The sequence below is a fragment of the Corvus brachyrhynchos genome, unplaced genomic scaffold, assembly GCF_000691975.1.
Source record: "Corvus brachyrhynchos isolate BGI_N302 unplaced genomic scaffold, ASM69197v1 scaffold44, whole genome shotgun sequence".
In the NCBI taxonomy this organism is placed as follows: domain Eukaryota; kingdom Metazoa; phylum Chordata; class Aves; order Passeriformes; family Corvidae; genus Corvus; species Corvus brachyrhynchos.
In genome coordinates, this window is record NW_008238359.1 from 2,607,592 (window position 1) to 2,633,607 (window position 26,016).

Here is a 26,016-nt window from a genome sequence, read left to right on the forward strand (position 1 = left end):
CACACACTGAATGGCAAATTCATGTTTTCTAAAAACAGTAACTTGCCCTTGTCACAACACTAACCTGCACTGCAGCTTCAGATTTGCTTGTAAATCTCCTCTTGGTCATGCACCAAACCACTCGATTCCAAAATGGCAATGCATTAAATTTGCAGTGATGTGCTCAGAAGTACATACGGGATGAAACTCAGAGCAGCATTACAGACCAACTTCTGACATTGTCCACTTGTACCTCTTAAGTAACGCCTGTCATCCCATACCTTCCTGCAATTGCCTCTGTATCCCCAGAAAGAACAGACATGTCTTCTACCATTTCTTCAAGAACTTAGGGTGAAGATCACTTCTCTGGCAGTGATAAAATGCAAGAGATTTCCCCCCAGTATTCCAGAAGCCATGCTTATATGATGACCATGGCAGCACGGGCACCAGGATATGAGGTACTTTACAGTAGTACTACTCTTACTCCAGCTCAACTGCTTCCAGTTGAAATACAGTCTTCAGTGAAGACAGATGCCAAGAGCGAAAGACCCTTCTGTTGTGTGTGAGGGGGTGACCAGCGTGACTATATATTCATGCAAACAGATGGAACAGTTTATACTACAGTACTCATGCATATTTGGTTTGTATTTGAATGAAGACTAACAGATGCAATGTGCTATTTTATTTTTTAGGAAATATATGATTAGATATGGTTAATTTGCAGAGGGTAATGAGCTACATGCCCTTATTAAAAAGTCGTATATTTATGTACATTTCTAGCAGAAACATCTTTCTCTTGAAAAAGAGATCTCTCTGTTAAAAACAGAAAAGTTGACCTTTTCAAATTGGTACCTCAGTTGTGTACCTGCTCCTTCTTTACAGCTTCTTACAGATGTTTATTAAGAAATTGAGACGGGAGGATACTGATGACTGATTTGCGATCCTCCAGAAATTTGTTCTCTGCACCTGGTTAGATTGCTTTCATATGTATACACCTCACATATTGCTCTCTACAACTGCCTGAAAGGAGGTTGTAGCAAGGTTGGAGTCAGTCTGTTCTTCCAGGTAGCAAGAGACAGGACAACAGGAAACAGTCTCAAGTGGCACCAGCAGGGTTTAGACTGGATTTTAGGAAAAACTTCTTGACCAACAGGGTTGTCAGGCATTGGAACAGGCTCCCCAGGGCAGTCAGTGGTGGAGTCACCATCCCTGGAGTGATTTAAAAGAGGTGTCGATGTGGCACTTGGGGACACGGTCTAGTGGTGGACTTGGCAGTGCTCCATTAATGACTGGACTCAATGACCTTAGAGGGCTTTTCCAACCCAAGCTATTCTATGATTCTATATTTAATAATTTTATTTGGTTTTGAGCACATCTCCAGGAAAACTGCATTTCATTCTTACCATGTTGACATGGTCTTCAACATCTTAAACTTGACTGACCTTAATATTTCAATCATCATATAGTGAGACATTAAGTAAAATGTTACTAGGTGGACTGTTGCTTACTTGGGCATTAAGCAATTAATAGCCACTTTGGAGTAAATTTTCTTTTTGCCTTTGTGAAAAAGACAATTGATATATGGGTATTTTCCCCCTGAATTTAATAAATAATACCATGTCCTAAGGCCAGAAACCTTTTTTTTTAGTCCCATAAATTCAGTGGACTGACCATGCTAGGCGTGCATACCATCACTTCTTGAGTGTTTCAGAGGGGTGGAGCCAGTAGCGGCAGAACAATTCCTATTCCCTGAAGATCTCAGTTACATTTTGGGTAGACTCAGGGGACTGCGTGTCAGAGTCCTGGGGTCTAGTCCCAGCCTTGCCAATGACAGAGAATGCAACATCAAGCAGATATAATTAACACAGACGGAAATACATCCCACGGAACCACCTTGCCTTGTAGCTGCCCATGCACACACACACTTTGCAGGCTTGCACATCATCAATTTTCAGACTTGTGAATTGCCATTTTACAGCAGTTTCATGAGGTTTACTTCTTCTAACTTTTAGCAACAGGGAGTAATTAGTCCAGGATGTGGATGCCTGTAGTGTTGAGGATAGTAGCCAGTTGTTTCAGTGCTAACTATACAACGCTGATGAGAAAGACACCTTAGCACAAAAACCTGGGTCACCCTTTCCATTAAAGCACTCTGAGATTTTTAACATCCCTGCAGAGCAGATGAAATCAAAGTCTCCTTCAAAGCAATGACCCACAGTGCCACATAGCTGTGTTTTCCTGTCCTAGTGCGATGAAAAGCCAAGCAGACTTGGCTGATAAGTTCAGTCCAGTGGGAGTGTGAGTCTCCCAACATCTGGCCCAGGCTTTACTGATGTTGCTCAGCCACAGGAACAACCCTCGCGCCTCTTTATTAAGCGGAAGCAACATGGCTTTTTTCATGTTGTATATTATCAAATCAGGTCTATCTCAAATAAATCATATCAGCCCACACTGTCATCTCCTTCCACTTTCCATTGCCAAGCTTACGTGCACTGAATTTTCACAATGGGTAGTTTGCCAAAAAAAAAAAAGGGGGGAACAAGACTTGGCCTTTATTTGAGAGATAGCTTCCTTTGTAGGATTGGGAAAGGAGGAAGGATTGTGATAAACATCATTACTAGCAAGTAATTTTTCCTTTTCTGATGCAGCTCTGCAGTGAGTTTGTTATCTGCCTGCATGAAAGATCTTTTCAAGATGTTTCTAGTCCCCAAGGAAGTGAGAGACTAACAGAGTCTTCCAAATGATAATAAAAGAGGGATGTCAGGGGGGAGAAGATGTCTCTCTTGTTCCTCTAACACTTGACAAAGCACTTTGCCCCCCTTCCCAGCACTACTTTCCTAAGCAGTTTGGGAGCGAAATGAGCTTGCTTGCAGATATTTTTGTTCTTTAGCTAAAGAAACAAATGCGTTCACTGAATATAGCTCTGCCAAGAAAATAAGAACATGGGCAGGACTTTGAATGGAGTCACTGATGGGAATGAAGGAGAGGAACAGTTTGCTGTTTGAATTGCTCATCAGGAAGAAATAAAGGTGAAGAAAGGGAGGGAGGAAATGGAGTTGTTTGAGTGAGGATGCTGAATGCAAAATCTGAGTGGAAGAAATAGTAAATGCTGAGAAGAAGCTGGATGAGTCTGAGTCATGCAACAGATTTTTTTTTTTTCCCCCTGAGCTGTGTAAAACAGACACTGCAACAACCCACCTCAGAAACCTTTCATGCAATCGTTATAGGAAAAATGACCCCGGGGCAAGGTCATATCTTCAACAGATGGACAAAACCAGCTCTTCTGTTCTTCTCCCTCTTGCCCAAATGGGCTGGGATCTAAATGGTTTTGAGTGGCATCTCAGAGATTTTATGGCACATCATGATAAAGAGCATTACTGCCTGCCTCCTAACTCCCTGCAGGGATACATAGAACCTCAAAAAAATCCTAATTCCTGCTCTTCTCATACCAACTTTTCTAGCACAGTGATATTTTCAAAATACTCCCTGCTAGTGACCTTCTGAATTCCCTGTAATTTGTAACACTCTTACTGTAAAATATTAGAAGCCAGAGTCACTAACCAGTTTTCAGACAGTATTTTTGCAAGGGAAGGTATGTCTGCATATTTCCAAAAACATGCAAGTAAAGAATCTGATAAATTTTTTTTCATCCTAGTCTGGAATGCTATTCATAGGCTTATCTAGACTTGAAAATGTATTAATATAATTATTCTTGGAAAATGATTTGGAATTATTAATTTCAAAGTAAGTCTCTATGTGGAATCAGAATGATCAGATACTTGTGCCAAAAGAAACAATGCTGAAATAATTATTTCATAAAAGCCATATTAGTACATTTCCAATTGGAGAGGAGCTGCTATAAACAGGAAGGAAGCAAATCCTATTGTCTCCCTCCTTCCTTACAGCCTTGTTTTACAGCCGAATAGGCAATAATGAGGCTGTAGATCTATGTCGTCTTCTTAGAATCCAAAAGGCTTTACAGAGTCTGTTGGATGAATTTCAACACCCTGTTCAAGTCCAAGGAGGAAATAAGCTCTTCCAGAAATTCACCAATCTTCCTTTTTCTTCTTTGAGTCTGGCTGTATCTCAAAGGAACCTTATGGACCATCTGTCCCTCCTATCCTCTCAACCCCCACATGCCACCATCGATAAGACATCAATCTGTGAAGCAGCTCTGGGAGAGATTTTTTTAGTTGTTTCTCCAGGAAAGTATCCGAGTGATTCCTCTGCAGGATCTATCTGATCTCTGTGCCTGCTGGGGAGAAGGGGTATTGACCTCTCCCCATGTCTAATCTGGTCTGGACATTCTTCTCTTGAAGGACGCGAATGTATTGGCAAGAACTTTAGACAAAGCCAAGAAAGAATTAACCAAATCCAATTCAGGGAGGACATTGATAAACAGTGCATGGCTCATGAGAGCATTAAAGGTTTGGAAAACATTACTTACAGTGAGAAACTACAGAAGAAAAGAACTAAAAGAAGGTTATGGACTTGGCTCATCACTGCCTATGGGGAAATGAATGTACTGGAGTACTGTTCAGGGGCAATAATAGATGTTTGGGTCTAGGATGGCTTTGGGAACCCTTCCTGAATATCTTCTCTTACTTTTTGTGCTTGTGTGGGACTAATCATAATCTGATGCAGACAATGCAAAACACTGATGCTGATGACTGAGATGAAAATGACTGGGGGCTGCATTTGCTTCAGGGTTCAGACTGCAGCTCTTTCTAAAAGTCTTCCAAAAAATCTTCTGTTCAAAGGTGGCAAAATATCTCCCAAGGAAAAAGCACTATTACTTTCCAAAGTATTTCTTTGGGAACTGATCTTCTTCTTAGTCATGCAACTTACAGAGAGAAGTTCTCTGAACTCTTCTGTTCAAGTTTGCCTCTAGATATCCACTAAAATGCTGAGAAGCATCGTACTGAGTTCCAGTACTTATGGCCTCAATATTTACTCTTTTAGCCCCAGAAGCTCTCTATCTAATAATCCAACAACTAACATACCTTTTTTTTTTTGGTCAAAACTTTGATAATTTTTAACCAAACAACAACTGGGTTTATCCATTTGCACAGAAGGGGTAAGACTGGCCACTGATATTTCTCCAGGTTTCTACTTCAATTCACAAAAATCGCAAGGTCTAACAGCTCACACACATTACCCCCACTGAAGGGAGCTATGAAAACATCCCATTCAGCCTTAGGACCCATGGAGTTTTTGTGAGTTGATCTCTGCTTTCTGCTTTCTCTATCCACAGAAGGAAAATGACCAAAGAAAGAAAATTTGTCCTGATTTGAGAGCAGCCAGCATACCAGTGGAAGAGGTCCTGTGCAGATGGAATGGCAAGGACTCCCCTCAGAGTGAACCACACTTGATGGACAGTCAACAGCCAAAGATATTCAGGTGGGGTTGAGGGACACGGTGGCTTGACAGGGGACAAGGAGAGCATATTCCCCCTGCTGCTGTGTGTCACAGCAAGTCTAGTTTAGGCATATAATTTACAAAAACATACATCTATATTCTATTTCCATGAATGTTTAGGTGAACCTTTACCAACCAAACTGTCTTCATCAATCAAACTTCTAACTCGCTTCTCTACAGCTCCATCAGGTGGCATTCCTTTAAGCGCTTTCCTTATTCTCTGTTGTAGACTGATCCCATGCCAAAATTTCTACTTTCCTGACACCAGGAATAAATCCAAAATCATTACCTTTCTTTCTGTAATATCCAAAGTCATTACCTTTCTTTTCCTGAGAAGTGAGCCAGAATTAACACTTCTTCAAACTTCTGCAAACACAGCACTCATTTCATGGCAGTCCCCCAACATATGATGGGTCAAATCACCAGTCTGGGTAACAGGCTTCTTTAAGGACAGCTGAAGAATGCATCCAGCAATTTGCACATGTTCCAGAGGGAACACCTTGTATTAAATGCCAAGGAGGAATAGAACCAGCTACAGGTAAAGTTTGCTTTGTTGAGCACTAATAAAACTAATGGGGTATGTTTATGTTGCACCTTTCATTCCAAATGATCAAGTGCTTTGCAAGCCTTAATCATTTCACCCATCACTGAACTGCAGACACCTCTGGGGTGGAACATTAACAGCTGCTTGGTAGAGCACAGCAGCAAGCCAGAGCAATTAATGAAGGAGAAACATCCCATCCAACCACTGGAGCAAAGGGAATTTTGTTAAGTGGAATGTAATTATCCAAAGCAGAGAGAGGGAGACATTTCCCTTCATTCTCTAATCTGGGGTTACAGCTCTTTTTCCAGTCCCTGTGTTACTGGGGAGTCAGCATCCTAGCCTGACTCTGAGGTTGCAGCGGAGCCTCATTTTAATTTCCATTCTAAGAGAGAAGCAAAACTCCCAAAGAAAAAGCATCTTGAATTTTTTTGTGGGATACCAGGTTCCCACTCCTTCAGATGAGGGTTACCATTTGCCTTCTTCAAGCACCTAAACCAAACTAGAACCAAACTAAGAAAGTGGCTGGAGATGATGGCTCAGTACATAAATGTTCCATACAAGCAACAAGACTCTCTCTCAGCTATAAAATCTGCACATTATATAAATGGGAGAAATCATTGTCTCTAAACTATTTGTGGCAGGGTGGCTTGATTTAAATTATAATCATGGTTTAAACCAGGAAGCAGAAAATCTTGATTTAAATAATCAGGTTTAATCTTGTTTTGCATGTGTGCTTTTCAGTTATTTTCTTTTAAAACTGGTTGATTCTCACTGATTGGTATAATTTGCTGCTTCTTTATGCTAAATCAAAAAGTATCCTATATCTATACATATTTATTTCAGCAATTATATAGTTTAGCATGCATTTATCCAGATCCCGACTTTTTTACATTTTTTACGAAGAGAAAATGGTGAACAACAGATTTCTTATTCAGTAGATGATTACTGGCTTTTTTAGTATTTTTTGTTGTTTTACATTTATTTGAAATTCACATCAAAACTGCATTTAAATGGAAACTGGAATATGGTCGTAATTTCACCCCCTCTTCCCAAACTAAGGGTAATAAAGGTACTTCAACAGGAGATCAAGAAGAAAATAAGTCTTGCACAGAAAATGCATTGGTGAGAACAAAGACAGTGACCATTGTTGCTGGAGAGCTGGGGCAGGGGTGCATTTCCAAGAGAGCTTGGCAATGCTCCTTCTTTGCTGGCAACGCTGGTTTAAATAGCTCCAGGTGTTTTTGTTATGCCACCCTCAGTCACTGGCCCTTATTTCACCCAAACCAGGAGTATTTTCTGTTGGGTGGGATTTCTGCTGCTCTACTTTGTTGAACTGATCTCTCTGTGGCATGGGAGCTGAGTGGAAATGGTGAAATCAGAGCTCTGTGTGCTGGCACCCTTGAGGAAAGGCTTTACAACACATGGTTTTGGCGGACAAGTCAGATCTGGACTCCATGAGCAGCTGCCCTATTATGACCATGGGGATGAGGAACCCCCGAAAGGGCATGGGAATGGGTATCCAGGGTGGCAACCTCTTAAACAAGTTGTCCCCTCAGATGTAATCACAGAATCACAGAGTGATTTCAGTTTGAAGTGACTTTAAAGACCATTGAGTTCCAGCTCCTGCCATGGGCAGAGACACTTCCTACTGGACTAAGTTTTTCAGAACCCCATCTAACCTTGCCTTGAACACTTCCTGGGATGGGTCATCCAGAACTTCCCTGGGCAACCTGTGGCAGTGCCTCAGCATCCCCACAGTAAAGAATTTCTGTATGTCATCTAATCTATATCACTTGTCTGGTAGTTTAAAACCATTCCCCCTTCTCCTGTCACCACCTGCCTGTGTAAAAAGCTAGGAATTATTTTCTTTTTATAAACATGATTCAAGAAGATCTTTGCTGTGGTGGAGGAAACTAAACAACCTGCCCTAGAACACAGAGTTTTTAGGGGCTGTCCAAAGAAACACTGACAACTTTGAAGAATTAGGGCAGTAATGCATTTTCAATCACTGCTCTTGATTGAATAAAGTTGCTAAAAGTTAATCAAAATCCTCTGAGAAATAAAACAATGAGATTTTAATGAATAAATTCTCATGGCAGAAGCAATGCTTTTCTTTATTTGGAGCTCAGTGTGTACCTCCGGGCATGGGTAAACCAAAAATAACGTGCTCTTTCTCTCACTTTGTTCTGCTTATAGATGGAGACACCACTGAAAGAAACAAAGCCAGATACCTCAAGGGGCATTGTAGGTGACTGAACCAGATGTGGACTAACACTGTGTGCTGAACGCAGAAGCAAATCCAGGGGCCCAAATGGGAATTCAGAAACACAGACATGAGCATCTGGAAATGCCCCATTGGGAAGAAAACCTGAAGAGGGAATAGTGGGTATAGAAAGCCAGGTCCACCAGGCTTCCTTTCCAATTTCTTCTACGCTTCAGGGAATAGTGCTGTATATCTTTGAAAGGCTGGGATGGTGAATGGAAATGTCCTGCCCATTGCAGCTGGATGTAACCCCTAGACATCCAGGATGAAGGAAAAAAATGGAGAAAAGGCAAAGGGGAAACAAGCTTTGGCTCCCTGTTCCATGCTTAACCAGCTGGTTAAGTCTGGAGGCAGGAGTCTGTGGGCCACAGACGTGGATATCCAGCTATTTTGAGTTCTCAGCCATCACCCCATCTTTGTTGATTGGACATTTATTGTCTCCTCTAATTCTCTGCTTTTCTCCATGCTGCTTCTGTTTCATCTATCCCAGGAGGGATCAATCCTTTGCCTAGAACAGAGTTAATGTCTGGCCCTAAAAACAAAATCCTGCTCCAGATGATCACTGAGCTGCAGGTCCACCCTGACTCCAGTACTGATGTCCACTGCTATGCCAGCTCTGATGGCCCTCAGTGTCCTGAGCATAAAAAATCCTCAGTTTGTGGCATTAGCCATTCCCAATTGGAAATGACACACAAATCCCACCCCAAAACCAGGCTGGAAGCAAAGTGCTGCTATCAAAAGAGTAATAGGTTTCATGCTGCTGAACATAGGTTTATTCCCCTTGGGGTGTATCACACCAAAAGAAATTATTTATGGCACTCAGAAACAGTGTAAAAAATGCACAGATTTGCTTCCAGAATACTTGGCAGCTTGCCTACAATATTAATAAATGCAATTATTTTCCTTAAAAAAAAATCTCCATGACAAGGCAGTTTAAAGTGGCAAAGGAAAGGACAAAAATGAATGGTGTAATTGCAAAGAACAGTAAATTTTTACCTGTTAATGTTGTTTCTACATGCCCTCTCCCCCAACATCCAGGCTAATAATGAGTTTTTAGAGTTTGCAGCTTTTTTCCCAGCCTCATGGCTTCACCATCATCACAATAATAATAACAACATGAAACCTGCACACAAACCTATATTGAACTGCAGTTCATTACAGCAGAAGAACATTGTGAAGGACTTTAATGTCAGCATCCTTTCAGATGCAGATTACAGTAATGCAGAAAGTACATTCTCTATGGGACACGCCATACAGGAATAAAAAAAAGAAAATGGAAAGACTTCTTTTCCTCTAGGGACAAAGAGGCCAGCAGTGAGATAAGTTAGACGTGGAAATCAGTGGGAATTCCTTCACTGTGGAACAAAATCAAGATACTGATCACTAATGCTGCTCTCAAAGTACTAAACTGATTAATCTCAGGTGCCTTTGCCTCTTAAATGGGGAGCAAAGATGCTGCTGGTTCCCTTTGCAGTGCAACCAAAGGGACAATCGGCTCTCAAGTGGGTTGAAGCCTGTCTGAGAGGCAGTGGTGTCCTCATTTTCAAAGGCTGTTTTACACCCAATGGGCAGGGAGTTGGTTGAATGAGGAGGGAGATAAGGGTCTGTTGTCCTAAACCAGTCAATCTACTGTCCCATCCAGGTAAGTTTCTCTGAGACTCTTGTGAAGAAGTGAGGTGATGACTCACCTATTCACTTTCAAGAAGTATCTCAGGACTAATATCTAAAAAGGACAGAAAAGATAAGAGGATAGAAAATATGAGGAATCCATCATCAAGAATGTCAGTGATTAGAAAGTTGGATCACAAGTAAGGAAGACGTAACAGCCTTCAAGGGAGCCATTTTTCAGTGGAAAATGTAGCATTTGATGGTCATACAGTTAAAAGTCTCCTCTTTAGGACTAATATTCTTCATAGGAAGATTAGTATCTTTACGGTTGGAGAGCCTGAAGGCACATTTCTTCTCCTGACCTTCACATTTCAAGGGATCGCCAAATCTCTGAATATCTCTTTAAGGTGGATTCAGTAAATTGCAATATCCCAACAATATTCACATACCATTAAAATGGGGATTTTTTTTGCAAATCCTACCTGGAAAGGGGCAGTGTGAGAGTTTTGAGAAGCTGAACTAAGGAAGGGTATTAGTGAAAATTCCCTTCTGAATGGGCTACTACTTTATGTAGTTCTTCACTAACTTCTGCAATTGATGATGGATCTTTAGTGGTAAGGGTTCTGGCTAATTTTTATTTCAGGCTGAAACATCTTGTTAATGTTAAGGTTACAACTGATGGAAGACAAGTGAAAGATGACAGCCAGCAGTTGTCTGATCTTGTCCAGGTAATTCTAATTTATTCTTGTTTTTCCTTACTAAAAAGTCATAAGGGCAACTTAGTAAATTTTAATATGTAATACATTCTTTTTAATTATTATTTATTCTGAAAAATGTTTTGTCTTTTAAAAAAATTTCCCTTCTGAATTCTTTAGAATCTGAGTACTACATTTTTGCCTACATGGTTTCCAGAAGAAGCATTTCTGAAGCACACACTCATTTACTGGAAGTACTTTATAATGCACTGTTCAATTCAAAGGAGAAAAGAAAGAGATGATGTTGCTGCAACCACGGTAACAATATTAACAATAGAGTGGATGAAGCCTGAAAGGAAATTACTCAGCAAAGTACGGTAATAAAAAGAAAAGTCACCACGGATTATCAACTGGGGTATTAACAAATAATTTGTAATGCTGAGATTATACAGTAATTCTGGCACTGCTAATTGCACTGATATATTGAACTGTACTTTGGGCCAGTGATTTGGGTCAACATGATTTGGGAAACAGGAAGGTGAATGTAAAGGCAAATGTAAAGAAAACAGTAGAAATCCTTCCTCTGCAGAGAGTCAGAGCTATTTAGGAGAACCTTGCAAGGCACCTGCTAGCAAATAGACAACATTAGCAGAAGAGCTCTCACCAACCGAAGGGAACAAGGAAAACACACAGAAATAATTACTGTTTGTCTAAAGCTCTCTTAGCTGTTGTAAAACAGCTCTGAGGAGAAAATACTTTGAAAAGGCTGATGAAATGTGGCTTGATCATTGAGACAGCTTTCTGATTTATTAAGAAGACAAAATAGATATCAGAAAACAAGCAGTGAACAGCATATTGTGGCGTCGTTAACCAAAAGTATCAGGGTTTATACCACTTGGGCATGTTGTTTTCAAAAAAAAAGACAGTTACCGCCATGCACCTAGGACCTGGTGTAACACTGCTGATGGCAGCAGGAGCCTTCAAAGGCTTTGGTGAGTTCTGTATCAGTCACCACTGAGTAAATGAAAGCATCAGTTGTATTTTTTAACTAACTTGCAGAAATAAAATCATATCATTTCTTTGGTGTTCCTTGTTTGAAATACTTGTCTTTAATTATTTCCTGCTTTAATGTACCCCTGTGTTTCTAATATGTTCTATAAGCATTCAGTTCTATTGAGTCCTAATACCCTATGCAGTTTCTTAAGCATTCTTTCCAGCTACAGTAATGGCTTAAGCAGTAGAAGCACAGAATGTGGTGGTTATTGCAAGAAATGCTCTGTAAATCATGTATTATGTCAATTAAAATGGCTAAGAGTTGAGCCTGTGATAGTAAAGCAGGCAGAGCTATCATGTAAGCTTTAAAGCTCCTGATTGTCACTATGCTTCAGTTTTACAAAAGCCTATGAGAATTTTCCAGAAAGGCAATTTATTTGATGAGAAAGCAAAAGTTAACTGTAACATATCCACTACCTTTCTAGTTGAGTTGGTAAGGCTTGGAGAGTGTGTTTGGATATTGAGCTGGTTGTTTGCTTGGCAGTTTTAAAGTTCATTTAAATGCATCCCAGAACAGTAGTGACTAAAGGAAAAAAAAATCACAGAATGGTTTGGGTTGGAAGGAACCTCAAACACCATCTAGCTCCAACCCCTGGGTTGCCCTGGGAAGGCGGGGACACCTTCTACTAGACCAGGTTGCTCACAGCCGCATCCAGGCTGGCCATGAACAATTCCAGGGATGGGACAGAAGAGGAAATTATTCCTCTTTGTAGGATGTGGGTCCAAAAATCAATTGGTGCTCCTAATCTTTTCACCAGTGTCTGTTTTACCATAGACACCATATCACTTTTGGCACTGACTGGTCCTTTCAGAGGTGAAGCTAAACATAAATGAGCCCTGAGATGAAACTGTTCATCCTAAACAGAGATGAGCAACAGATGTGTGGTGGAAGTGTTGGGGTGATCAAACCTGCATCCAGTTCATCATTAAATGGGTGATCTGAGTCCAGTAGTCAAACCCTTTTGCAAACACAGAAGGTGTGAAAAAGTTTTTGCAGGATGATGTTTCCTACATGGTTTTGAATTGTGAAGATGGAAAGAAGCTGCACAGTGCAGTTTGACAGAAAAGGTCCTGCAGCTTGAATTTTGGCTTCCAGGGTGGTTAGATCTGGAATTTTAGTTCATGTCTACTAATCTCTCAGTGTGCTGAAGTCACACTTCAGCAACACTTCTGCTGCAAGAATTTCTTTACATGATAGATCACAGTTGAGCATCTTCAACTCATTTGAACTGTCTTGAGCCATCTGAATTTGATCATCCTGTCTGTGAAATCCTTCTGGCCATTTGATACTGCCCACATTCTTCCAAGGAAGAGATGATGACAGAGAGAAACATCACTCCTCACAGCATTAATCACTGCTGACCTCTCTCTCTTGTTCCTTCTCATATTTAACCAACTACTTGCCTTGGTGGATATGAACACTGGGCCCAGATTACAACTAAAGTAAATCCTTAGTTTGTCTTAGCTTCTTTGGAAGACTTGAAAGTTAAGCTGCACTGGTTTTTTGTTTGCTTGCTTGCTTGTTTTTAAAGAAACTTTTAAAGGGCTGCAACTCCACTTTCACAAACACAAATTTTAAAAATGCTGTTGATCCAGGTCTACAGTAACCCTGTAATGATTGTACTGAGTAAAACAGTAGCCCCATTATGACACAAAAGGTAGAGGAAAAAGTGGTTTGGTTTTGTTGGTGGTAGTGGGGTTTTTTGGTTGGTTGGTTGGTTTTGTTTTGCCTTTTTTTTTTTTTTTTTTTTGGTGGGATGGGATTTTGTATTGGAATATCTGCCCTTTTTCTGCCCATCTCTCATATTCAAATCTGTCCAGGGATTACAAGCATGATTCATAACACTTTGGGTGGATCTGGGCTAATATCTCCAATACAGACCCAAAGGAAATAGTCACAGTCCATTCCATAGGTGCTTACACAAAAACACTGTCCATGTCCACTTATGTTAGGAGTCCCCTAGGCAGTGCAAAAGCCCAGCCTGAACAGTCCTGCACAGCCACAGAAGAGGAAAGCACGAGCAATGCTGCAAGCATTGAAATTGGAGAAAGAGGGATGCTTGAGAGGCCAGCATGGAAAGCCACTCTGACTGAGACAGCATCTAGTCTAGACCTTTCTCAGAAGCTATTTGTCTAGTTTACACTTAAAAGCTTTTAGCACTGGAGTTCCTCAGACTCCTCTGATCTCCTCCAGTGCCAAACTGCTTTCAAACTGTTTATGAGGAGAGGAGACTCTAGATGCTGTCTTTTAAGTGTTTTTTGTTATGGGTGACGCTCAGAAGACGGAATCAGATTGTTCTTGGAGATGCTCAGTGGGAGCAATGGACATGAGTCGCAGTGGAAATCCATACTAGCTCTTAGGAGAAGAGTTGTTCACAGCAAGCGTTTTCAGCTGCAGAAACGGGATATAGAGGCTGTGGCCTCTCCATTCTGATAGACACTCAAAGTATAACTGAAAAAAGCCCTGAGTGACCCAGTCTGACTTTCAACTTAGCCCTGCTTTAAGAAGGAGAGGGACCAGAGGCTTTCAGCAATGCCTTGCAGTATAAATTATCCTGCGGTACTGTATTTTTATGATGGTGTTCTTATGACTAGAAGTTTTTTCGGTTGGGTTTTTTCTTTGTATGTGACTAAATTGCTGCAAAATAAGCCAATTTCTGGAAGGCTATTACCTTGTTCTTCTTCAGTGTGCTCTTCTCTATGGTAAACAATTGCTGGCTCAGTGCAAATCCTGTCCAGGTTAGCTAAGGTACCGCCAGGAAACTCCAGGCTTCAGTCCAAATGACCACTTCAGGAACTTCTTTTGCTTGAATCAGTCTTGCTGAGAAATAATGCAGTCTACTATAGGAAAGAAGTACTCCTAACATCATTGCTAGACTTCCAGGAACCAGACTCCCCCCATGCTTGGTTCTGAATGGTTAATGGGAGTTCACAGTTCCAGTTCAGATCATGACCATGTTGCAGAAACCCCTTAAACCATATAAAGTGCCCGCTACATCAGCAGCACAGAATGATGGCACTGTCCCCAGACAAGGTGCAGCAACTTGAGCTGTGCCTCTGTCCTCTCACTCTGCAAAGTGACTCTCCAGGTCAATGAAATGCATTGTCCACTGGGGGGGAAGCAATCGTGGCTCTTTGAGTGTGCAGGACCTGAGCTCAGGGCAATGCCAGAGTTATAACTCGACTCTGGTGAAAACAAACTCTTAACTTAGTAAAAGTGTTCAGTCTGCTGGAAGCATTCAACCTTCTAATGGAAGGTGTCCCTGCTCATGACAGGGGCTTGGAACTAGATGATCTTTAAGTTTCCTTCCAACCCAAACCATTCTGGGGTTCTATGAAAGCCAGGGAACAGTTTAGATAAAGCTACACATGGCTTTCCATGCCAGCTACCTGTGCAAGTGATCTACGGACTGGAATATGCCATGGCACTTCATAGGTTTCCTTAATGACAGGGGTGGATTGTGACTGCACTTTCTGAGCAGCATATCTGTTCCTTCAAGGCATCAGCATTCCTGAAATAAAAACAAACCTACATTTCAAGGGAGCCAGATCTCTCCTTTTCTAGGAACACAATAAATGTCTTGGCAGAATCATGCTTCGACAGCTTTGGCTTTACAAACATCAGAAGTAAATTCTGATTATTTATTTTGGATAAATAATGAACAACATAAAAATTGCTGACTTTGACCTTCATTGGAAAAGTTGGTTTAATGGGCCCCATAAGCTCTTCTATTGATGGCAGGTTCATAAAGTCCATATTGACTTCGGCTAAAGGCTATAACTTCTATCAATACTGTCAACAATTAATATTGACTCATAAAGGTATCCTGTAAACTGAGTCATAGCATTATGTTATTTTACGTTTCCATTAGCAAAGCTTCATGTCTTCTTGAAAATGTTTCTCCTATAAGTCTGGGTTTTCTCAAAATAGCCTGGGTGATAGCTAGCAGCCCAGAGAAACGCTGCTTATGTGGAGTGAGGAGGGAGGAAATGCCTTTGTGTTTGCCCGACAAAGCTTCTGAGAGGATCTCAGGCTTCATTTGCTCCTATAGCAGGTCTCAGGCTGTGAGGGGTTTGTGCACAAAGGTTTCTCACACCTTTATCTGTGCCAAGCAATTACAAAAAGAAAATGCTCAAATTCTGCATACATATAAGACTTTTCCCTAACCTTATTTTCTTTCTACCTTGCAACATTTGTTTGGATACATTTATACCACCAATTCAACTGCAATCCCTACACTAAAGTGACCTTTTTCTCAGTTCTGGACCAGTTTTTCTGACTTGAACTTGCCTGATGTTTATGACATCTTCCCAGGGAAGTCTAAGCATCAGATGAAGCTCACCACCAGTACAGCTTTGATCTTAATATTTTCTTTCAATTTCCACCACCTCCTTTTTGTCAGTATGGACAATACTATTACATACTGAACACCACAATAATCTAGGTTTTATTTCTGCTACATAGACTTTTTTTTAGTATGATACAGCCATTCTCATTTAAAACACCCAACATCTAAGACTGCAAATGCCAAGGCCCCAGAGAAACTCCTACATTTATACAGCACTGTATGTTCTCCACTTCTCGTTTCCCTTTTTCTAGTTGCTATGAAGTGATGTTTCAAAGAATGGTTAGTGTGTCATTAACCTTAAGGGAAAAGGAATCCAAGGTTGTCTCCACCCTGGCATGAGTACTACTGCCTCTGTGATTACTTTCAGCAAAGCCTTTCAAGGCATGTGAAGTTGCTAACATGTTGATCCTAAAATAATTTCATTTGTAAGTGATCTGTAGGTACAAAGTTGCATTCACAGGTGTAGAGATAACATTACAGAAAGCAAGGAAAAGGACTACAGCAGATAATGCAATTCTCCTCTCTTAGGACCAAAGGAACAAAAAAAAGACTGAAATTCTGTATTTTGCTTTTCTTAGTAGTCATGGAAAGAAAAATGTATGGGATAGGATCACACCTGCTCATCCATCACCATGGAAAGCACAAAAGAGAGCTTTGGAGAGAGGAGAACGGGATGGAAGTGCAAGGTGCTTACTTTTGGCTGTTTTCTAGCGATTTCTTGTGAGTGTGCAAAACTTTGGTTGACCCCGATGGTCCCTGTGATTTTTCATCAAAACACACGGATCAGAAGGAAAAGAATGGAACCTGGCACTGTGTATCTGCTCATCAGACACTACACTAAGAATCTTAAAAATAGTACAGTAAAGATAATTCAAAAGGATTCTTCTGCATATCCTTTGAACAGAAGGCCATTTATCTTTGAACTCTGCTTAATGTATCATTATCTCTGAGCAGAAACTTAATAAGCTTCAACTGTAATTTTGTTGGAGTTAAACATAAAATCATGTGGGTGGTGTATGTGTCACTATGTCATGGCTTCCAGAGGAAAACTTATCATCATTTGTCACTATAATACTGTGGCAAAAAGCATGAAAAGAACAAGTGATGCAGTCATTTCACATGAGCTTTCTGTGCTGAGCACAAGTGCCCAATGACTTGTACACAGCAGCTATATTAAGAAGCAGGCTGTGCTATAATTGAATTAAAGGTGCAAAGGCATATAGGACTGGATGAACTCCTGGGTCAAGCTGCAATTGAATCAAAATCCCCCTTCCTTCTCCTACACGGCTTGGCAGAACTGCTGACCAAAAGGTTTGCAGACCTACAAAAGGCATGCAGGAATCCCCGCAGCTGGGGACACAAAGTTACAGAGATAAAAAAATCTGTGACCTTCAGCTTTTATTTCGCACAAAGAAAAAGGCTTCTAAAAATATTTCACCATCGTTTTCCTTCAGAGAGCAGTCGGCCAATTTACATAATGAAACGGCCCCTGTCAAGGAACCAGCAAGGAAGAGAAGAAAATTATCTGCCCAGAAAATCTGAGCAAAGATAAGAGCAGCATCGGCCAGGGGAGGGGAGATTTAAATGCCTTCCCTCTGAAAGGTTGCTGCAAAAAGCAGGAGAGTATTACAGCTATTTAATGATCTCTGTCGCAGTGATAAATAAGTAGGAGCTTCTCCAGCAGTTCATTAACAAACACTCTGTAGGACAGTACAAAAGGCCACTACATGGGGCTGTTAGAAGAGTGTTTTCACAGAGTCTGATAAAAAACCCCAGCACAAGACCTAAGGAAGATTGAGGTGGAGTAGTAAGAAGAGTCATTCCTGGTAGAGCTTGAGGCCGACAATGCATGCGCTGTCACCACTTACCAGTTTCAGTATTCTCATGCTCTGTGTCGGTGAGGGTGAGGTTGGAGTTGGCCCGGCTTGACAAGCAGGAGCTGCGTCCGGACTTGGTGTTGCGTCCCCAGAGCCTCACTGGGTGCTCAGGTGACATGACCACGTCTGCTTCCGTGTCGGCATCGGAGCCGGCACTGATGGAGTAGCCACAGTGAGGCAGCCCGATGTCAGTCCGGTACAAAGTCCCGTGTGTGGGTGTCACATCTTCAAGTCCCAGTTCTCGCAAAGAGAAGTTGGCTCCTGTGAGAAAACACATTGGCCTGGTTATTCTTTAATAGGGCACGGTGCCATCTAGCACAAGTCAAGAGCAGAAGTGTTCATCCTCTACCTTCATGTGGGGCACAGCAGTGTCACTGTAACACACAGCAACATCATACCAAAGATACCCCTCTTCTGTGGTCTTGCTCAGTGTGAGACTGAGACCACAGGATCATAGAATCATTAAGGTTTTAAGATCCTCAAGTCCAACCATTACTCAGCACTTCCAAGTCCACCACGAGACAATGTCTGTAAGCACCTCATCTACACTTTTTTTCATAACAATTCCAGAGACAGTGATTCCTCCACTTCTGTAGGCAGTCTGTTCCAATCCTTGACCACTCTTTCAGTGAAGAAATTTTTCCTAATATCCAGTCTCATCGTCCCCTGGTGTCACTTGAGGCCATTTCCTGTTGTCCTATTTCTTTCTACTTGGGAGGAGAGACTAGTCCCCACCTCACGACAGCCTCTTTTCAAATATGCCAAGACTGAAAAGTGGCTGGAATCCTGCGTCTGGAACCTGACAAAAACTTGGGGCATGTTTAGTGAAATCATTAAATTTGAAAGCAAAAATGGACGTCGAAACGGTGCAATTCTTTAGGAGAGGCAAAAAGTAATCTTCTTGTGAGAAAAGCAAAATGAGGCGTGCAATGATCAAAAGTCCTACCATACACCTGACAACTTCCCTACAACAGGCAATTTGAGAGAGTTCTGCTCATTGAAATCCCGGAAATTACATGCTGGGGATTTAAATTTCCTTTGGCGATTTCACTTTCCCCTTGCTGACCACTCACACCTTGACTCAGTTTAGCTATTCATTCTGATAGAGTCACAGCAGAGGTTATTTGGCTGCAAATAGATGCAATTGTTTAGCTGACTAAAAATACAACCTGAAAAGTGACTCTTGACTTCATATCTAGTTACCTGCAGAGCTTCAAAATCAGACTGAATTGATGTGAATATGGCTCCAAATATTAGCACACTTTGCTTGGAAAGTTCTACAAAGAGGCTGGGGAGAGCAATTTTACTCCACCTTTATTTATTAATGCATGCATTTATTTTTCTTACATATACATTTTTTATATATTTTATATTTATATTTTTATTATATGTATTGAAAAGATTTTGGCCACCCATGAGTGCCTTTAGCTGCACAGTGCATTTACACAGCTCAATGCACCCCTGCTTCTGTTATGCTATGCCTTGAATGGATGAAGGAACTGAGCAGTGTTTGCAGCTCAGGCATATTTCAACGAGATAAATCTGAAAGCAAGATCTCCAGGAAATTCCGGGCACAAACCTTCCTTTGAACACTGAAATTCATATCTACTCATTATTGAAATCTGTTCATCAAGTCTGGACCTCAAAGTTGTATCCAAAGCTGAATTTTCATTTTCTCCTTTCTCAAGACCCCACAATCGTGTGGCTCTTCTCACATTTCTATTTGTTGATGTCAAATATCACATGGTGGAAAATGCATATCCAGTAGAAATAGTCAGATTTCTACTTTTCCAGAGTATGGTTTCACATTTGTGGGAGCACCCTAGCTTGTCCTTGAGCCCTGCTGCTTGAGGAAGGTCTCTCATATTAGACACACATGCATCAGATGACAGCTGGCCAAAAGTAGGTGCTATTTTTTTCATTCAGTTGACTTTACAGCCAATAGTGAACAGAGAGGAGACAATCAAATGCAAGGTGAATAATGGGACCGGACAACACTTTCACGTATAGCTCAGAGAAGAAACTGTTTGATGGCAGGAGAAAATAACTCTGGTTCGGCTGCTTACGGATCTGCAGCTGACAACACTCAAACTACATAAAGCATTCATGAACTTCACACCTTTTTAATTGACCAAACAAGATTAAAGCTTTCAGACAGAGTGGACAGAAAAGATTGCTTGGGGCTCACACCTCTGTCCAACCCTAGGGCCTTGCTTGGGAAGCACAATGCACACTTGTGGCAAAGTAATCCATTTAACATGACTGCAAAGTGGTTTGAGAGACTGTCCTCTACAGTCCCATGGTAAGAGGAAGCAAATAAAATTGTCGTAAGTTATAAATGCTAGGAAGCAGTATCTCCCCAGAGACCTTGCTCTTCTCTTCTAGTTTTGACTTATGTGTAAGGCCATGGGTTTTTAAACCATCCCTTGTGGAGTACTTAAAAACAGCTTTTGGTTTTCCTTGCGTGTTTGAGTCACTGATGGCGAATTCCACCTTCCTCTGAAACATGCCACACTCAGCATCATCAGGCACATCAATGTGCAGCATGACCGATGTTCCCCAGTAACAGCAGCTCATAAATTATGAAAAATGACTGCTACAATTAACTGAAAATCAAATTTATTTGCAATAAACAGCAGCAGATGCATTGATTTTCATATTCTATGCTCACTGTTGCCTTTTAAGCTGGAAGAACTCAAGTCAATAAAAGGAAGATAATAAATATCCAAGACTTTTTAATTCAGATCTGGTCTATTTTCTCCTGTGCTGACTTGCACATTTGCTGACACTCACTCTAGCTAAAACCATTTAAATGCTGACTTGTTTATTTACTGAATTTATTTGGTCAATTTGAAATGTTTCCCTCCTCTGCCTTCCAAACCAATGCAGGAGAGAAATTCACTTTGCCTTGTTGATGTCAAGCAGGCTAATAAGGCTTGGTTTCGGTTGGCCTGAAGCCAAGCAGCATCACAAAGTGAGGTCCATTCACGGCTTGCTGCCAGCGGAAAATGTGGCACAGAAAGTCTGGGATTTTTGTTAACACTCTTCAGGCCAGTTTTGGGACCCTCAGGATAAAGTGGGAGAAAGCTTTAAATTAAGCCATCTGTGATGGTTATATCAGAATCAGGACTGGTGCTCTGACGTGGTTAATCTTAACTTCTCAATTAATTTCGGCAACTTAGACCAGTCATTTTTACTATTTCCTAGTACCCTCCAAAATTTTCCTAGGGAAGTATGAACTTGTGTATAGAAAATTTACACTCCCTGTCAATAGACTGGGTTTTCAAGAAAAGTAATCTTCTGTGGGCTTCTTAGAAGTCTGCAGACCTGCATAGCCTCATGGACCTCCAAGTTGAAAACCGCTGACCTGGACTAATTCACATCTATCCTGCATGGTGAATAAATTGTATGAAGTAAGCAAATGCAATGACCTAAAAAGTTTCCTTTTCTTTATAGTGTCATACATTCCTTAGAGGGGATGAAGTACTTCAGAGTTGCTAAGAGGGAAACTGCTTTTATGATGTCACAGTATTACTTACAACAACTATTGGCCTTTTTGTTGATTATTGCCTGTTGCAGCTATCCTGAAACTCAAACACCAAAGCCATATGGACAAAAATACTTCTGCAAATCATTTTGCTTGTGTGTGCCTTGAAGATGAGTCTTGCACCAAAACCACAAGTGCATGATTTTTGAGGAGTGAAATTAAGCAGCCCCCAAGTTTAATGAGTGCAATTATATGCCTTTGGTTTGGGGAATCAGCTTCTCTACATTGCAGAGGATGTGCTCAGAGTACTCTGGGTCGGCTAATTTATGTTCATTTTCTGGAATGCAGCCTACTCTATTTGACTCACTTTGCCATTTTATACTTTCCTTGTAGGACTTCTAAAAACAATTTATGTGAAGTCCTGGTTGGAATCTGAACTATATCTCAACAAAAAAATGAAGATGAGTCTTCTAGTAGGGGTCAGAAATCTATCTCATGTAGGCAATAACAGCAGTGAAAATATAACTGTGCTGACTTCAGGGTAGCAATAAAAAAGAGAATATCTGGAATCTGTTAGAACTGTGGAGTCCATGATGACTCTTGAAATTCCTCATCTTCACAGATACTGTGACCCAGATTCACTAAATGTGCTCCTTTAAGTCCTGAAGTGGTTCCTAACTCCTCTAATATTGGAGCATGTCCCCAAGGCAAACCAAAAGGCCATGTGCAATGCCAAGAGGCTTCATCCCATCTGGAGCTCAGTTGCCTCCTTTCTTCCAGGGTTCTTGGGTTTTGCTGGAGACCAGATGGATAGTGTGGACAGTGACACTCTCCCCTCATTGCCTTCTGCCTCAGCATGACAGAGCAGACACATGGCATGGTGAAAGGTCTCCTGAGCAGGCAGGAACTTTCCATGCCACGTCAGTACTGTACTGCATGTGCACAAGGGGTCTAGTCTCATGGTGGGAAGAGGCGAAGTGCTGCTGGAGACAGAATGACTAAGACATAGAAAATGTGTAAATGCTAATGAACATGGGGTATGGGTATGCCACTTAAGGACACTGGGCTGCACACAGTGTCTGTGCAATACAGTGAAAATGATCCCTGCTGCTCTCCTTAAATCTTGCTTTTGTCCTTGGAGTCTTTCAACGGTAGCCTCCCACCCAGCTCCAGCTCCCAGCTGATTCCCTCACGCTGCTTACAGCTGCATCTGCTGAAAAGCACCCACCTGCTCGGCAGAACTCATCAGCCTCCTGGTGCACCATGTCTTTGACCCGATTGCTGTAGGTCAGCCTGGAGTCTTGATCATAAGCCTTCAGGGTCTCGCTGGAGCTGTAGGACTTCTGGGGTGCCTTGCTGTCCTCACTCTCGGCTGAAGAGCTGGTGTAGCGGCGCTCAGTGTCGCGGCGCCGAGTCAAAGATCGATACGGTTTCCTTTCTTTTACATCCATGGCACCCTTGTCTGAGTACTCAACATTAAAATAATGACGTCCGTGTGATGGTCAGATTGCAATAACCTGAAAGAGAGAATAAAAAAATTCATGCCTTTGGTCATTCAACGGCTAATTAGCCTTCTTTGTACATTCCTGCACTGAAGAAAAGGGATGTTACTTAATGGATTGCAGAAAAACCTTCTTAGAACAATTACCAATAAAAAGGAAGTCTCAATTACATGTGACTCATTTAATAATTGCCACTGCTAACAGGACACATACACGCAGCAACCTGCATCTGTCTGAACTGGGCATGCACTTGAGAATTTGAAACTGATTGTGATATTGTGGGTCTTCTTTCCATGGGAAGTGATTCAGGCACCTCCAGGAGGCATGTATTCATCAGTCAGCTAATCTCTGGGACATCAGGTAACACTGAAACGCCTCTGTTTGGGCAGCTGGAGGACTTTGGAAAAATGCTGTCCTGCAGTTAAAAAGTGTTTTCATAGATCATGAGGTTAGAACATATGAAAAAAAGACTGAGACAGTATAAGAAGGCAAGTGGGAAGGGAGATGGAGAAAGGAAGAATGAAGGAGTGAAATATGGATGGAAATTGAATAAAAACGTCTTCCTTTTTAGAGGGGTCATCTTTAGTCAGCTGGAAACATATTAGAACTTAAGCAGAGCTGAGAAAGTGTAAATAAATGATAGTGTTCTGCTTCATGTAACAACATGGCCTGGGATTTATTTCTGTAGAAAACCAATGTATATGTGCACTGCTATGCAAGCATACATATCTGCACACAGAGAAAGCAGATATCAGGAATAAAACGTATTAAAAGTATTTTTGTCAAAATAATTAATAAATGGTATTTTTATTTCAAGTTTATTAAATGTGGCAGAAGTCACAGAAAAAATAAAGGCAATGGCCTGCATTGTGATGATAAAATATATTTTTAAATATCTAAACTGGGTTAGTAGGAAAAATAATAAAATCCACAAACCAAATATGGAAAATCTCTAATTGTGGGCTGAGCTTCTCAGAAACCGAGTCCTCCTGACTGCTAAAGAACAGAAGTCGAGTCTCTAAATGCCACCCCAGGATACTGTTGTTTACCATCAGCATTTAAAAAACAGAAAGCAAAAGGTTCAGAAAGAACCTATCAGTTCTTGGTCTTTTTCATAGCAAATACATATGGAAATGTATGGGAGAGACTGAATCACATTCTGTTGGCATTTCTTTCTTGAAAGGCTAAACCCTGAATGTACTAATGAAATGTTACTCCTCCATGACTCAGACCCTGGCCTTGCTTCAGATGCTGTGCCCTGGATTTCAGAGAGTAACAGAATGCTAGAATAGTTGGGGTTGGAAGGAACCTTGAAATCCCCTGCCATGGGCAGGGACACATTCCACCAGACCAGATTGCTCCAAGCCCCATCCAATCAGGCCTTGAACACTTCCAGGGATGGGGCATCCACAGCTTCTCTGGGGAACCTGTGCCAGTGCCTCACCACCCTCACAGTAAAGAATTTATTCCAGATATCTAATCTACACCTGCCCTCACACAGCTGTGGTGCAGTAGTTGAGGATGGATGTGCTGTGAGCTTTGTAGGTCAGTTTAAAGGGATGTGATGTAACGCAGCATTTGTGGGTTATAAAACTCAGTGTGTGAAGGATGGAAGACTCTCAGCACAGGTTCTGATAACCTACAAATCATAATACTAATACTGAAGCTGGAAGCCAACATTTTATTATTAATTCCATACTTGAAAAGCTGTAAGGCACAAGCACAACTAAAAACTACTGCAGTTGAAGAGAGACTGCAGGAGGAAGCAAGAACTGCAGGCGGGCTGTGAGATAAACTGGCAGCTGGGCAAAGAAGAGCAGGATTACACTCTTGGGACTCTTGTGGGGTTAAACCATGACACACTCATATTTCTGCAATTCTGATTGTGCTAAAACTGCTCACTGGGTTTTGTCCCTTTAGCTTCCAAAACCAACTTCCAATGACAGAGCCCAGTTCCAACATCTTATATGGTTTCTGTTGCATTCTTCCTGGAAATTAAGATACTACTATAATAAAAAAAAAAATCCATTGTCTCCCAGTCTATTCCAGAGATGGTGGCAGACCAGAAAGTTCGTATTTTCTGTTTGTCAGCAGAATGCATAGAAAGTACTGAACACTAAGGGAGGATGGGGAGAGGGGAAAGGAGGAGTGTCTTATAACGAGTTTTACCTAAGTCATCTGCAGGGATTTGAGCCCCACTTTGATTTTAAACGTGTTTTTAAATCCACTGAACTCTCTGACTTTAATTCATTCATGTAAATGCAATACAGTGAATGCAAATAGGATTACTCATCGGCCAAAACTGACACATGTTAAATGTATTGCAGAGTAAGGGTACAAAACTAGGCCTGAACATAGAAGCAATAGTGAAGGAGATTGTGTTGTGCTAAGGAACAACAGCAGCATGTAAGAGATCTACCAAATACTGGTAGATAGGTTTTTTTGCATTGAATCAAACATATTGGTGCTTTCACACTGGAAAGAGATAAAAGAAATAGAGCATCTGATTGACTTTCAGTGCACTGTCATCTCCCATTTTTTTTTAAAAAAAGCTTTTTTTTGGCTTGAGAAATTGTGACTTTTTTTGCACTTGTTATTGAATCTGTTTGCCTCCTTTATAGCATCCCTGTTTGAAAACATTAGAAGGAGCAGGTTTGTTATACTTTTGAATAAAACACCTTACAACAGACTCCTTCACAAAAGCCCTGTATTGAGAACTGCTATAACTAACACTGAAATTGTGGTTTATTGTTATGGTGGATGGAGATAGCAGAATGTGAGCGAGAAGTGGTTACTCGCTAAGAAGGAAATGAAGAAAGGTGGCTTCTATCTGCTCCTGAGCATTGTAACAATTCCTGCCTAGGGCTGGTCATTTAAAATGCTCTAGCAGGAGAGGCACATGTGCCAAGAAAACCTTTCTGCACTGCTGGAGCCACAAGGTACAAACAGGGTCTGTAATTACCATTAGTAACCTTGCAACTTAGGAAATGACAAAAAAACATGAGGAAATTGACTGAATTCCCACCAGATGAAGGGTTTTCTTTTTGTAAGGAAAGGTGCTGAAAAACTGAAAATTCTCCTACAGTTCATCAAAAATAGCCCTGTAAATTTGCACTATCCATACGCACATTCCTCTGTAACAGTGTTTCTATTCCCAACTCATTCATGTCTTTATAAATTTAACTCTTCTCAACTTTTTATTTCTCTCTCCTTCACAACTTGGCTTGACTTTCCAAATAGA

General features: G+C 41.1%; 1 protein-coding gene across 6 annotated transcripts in view; it reads right to left on the reverse strand.

The window, feature by feature from the left end:
• The window catches only part of TENM4 (teneurin transmembrane protein 4), a 1,563,774-nt gene that overhangs the window by 319,076 nt on the left and 1,218,682 nt on the right, over positions 1 to 26,016 (reverse strand). For all 6 annotated transcript variants that reach the window (XM_017735917.1, XM_017735920.1, XM_008634916.2 and 3 more), the window contains 2 exons: positions 22,502 to 22,790; positions 17,778 to 18,047 (listed from right to left, as the gene is read on the reverse strand). In XM_017735917.1, coding sequence (XP_017591406.1) covers positions 17,778 to 18,047; positions 22,502 to 22,724 — 493 coding nt within the window. In that variant the 5' untranslated portion in view covers positions 22,725 to 22,790. The remainder of the gene's footprint in view (positions 1 to 17,777; positions 18,048 to 22,501; positions 22,791 to 26,016) is intronic.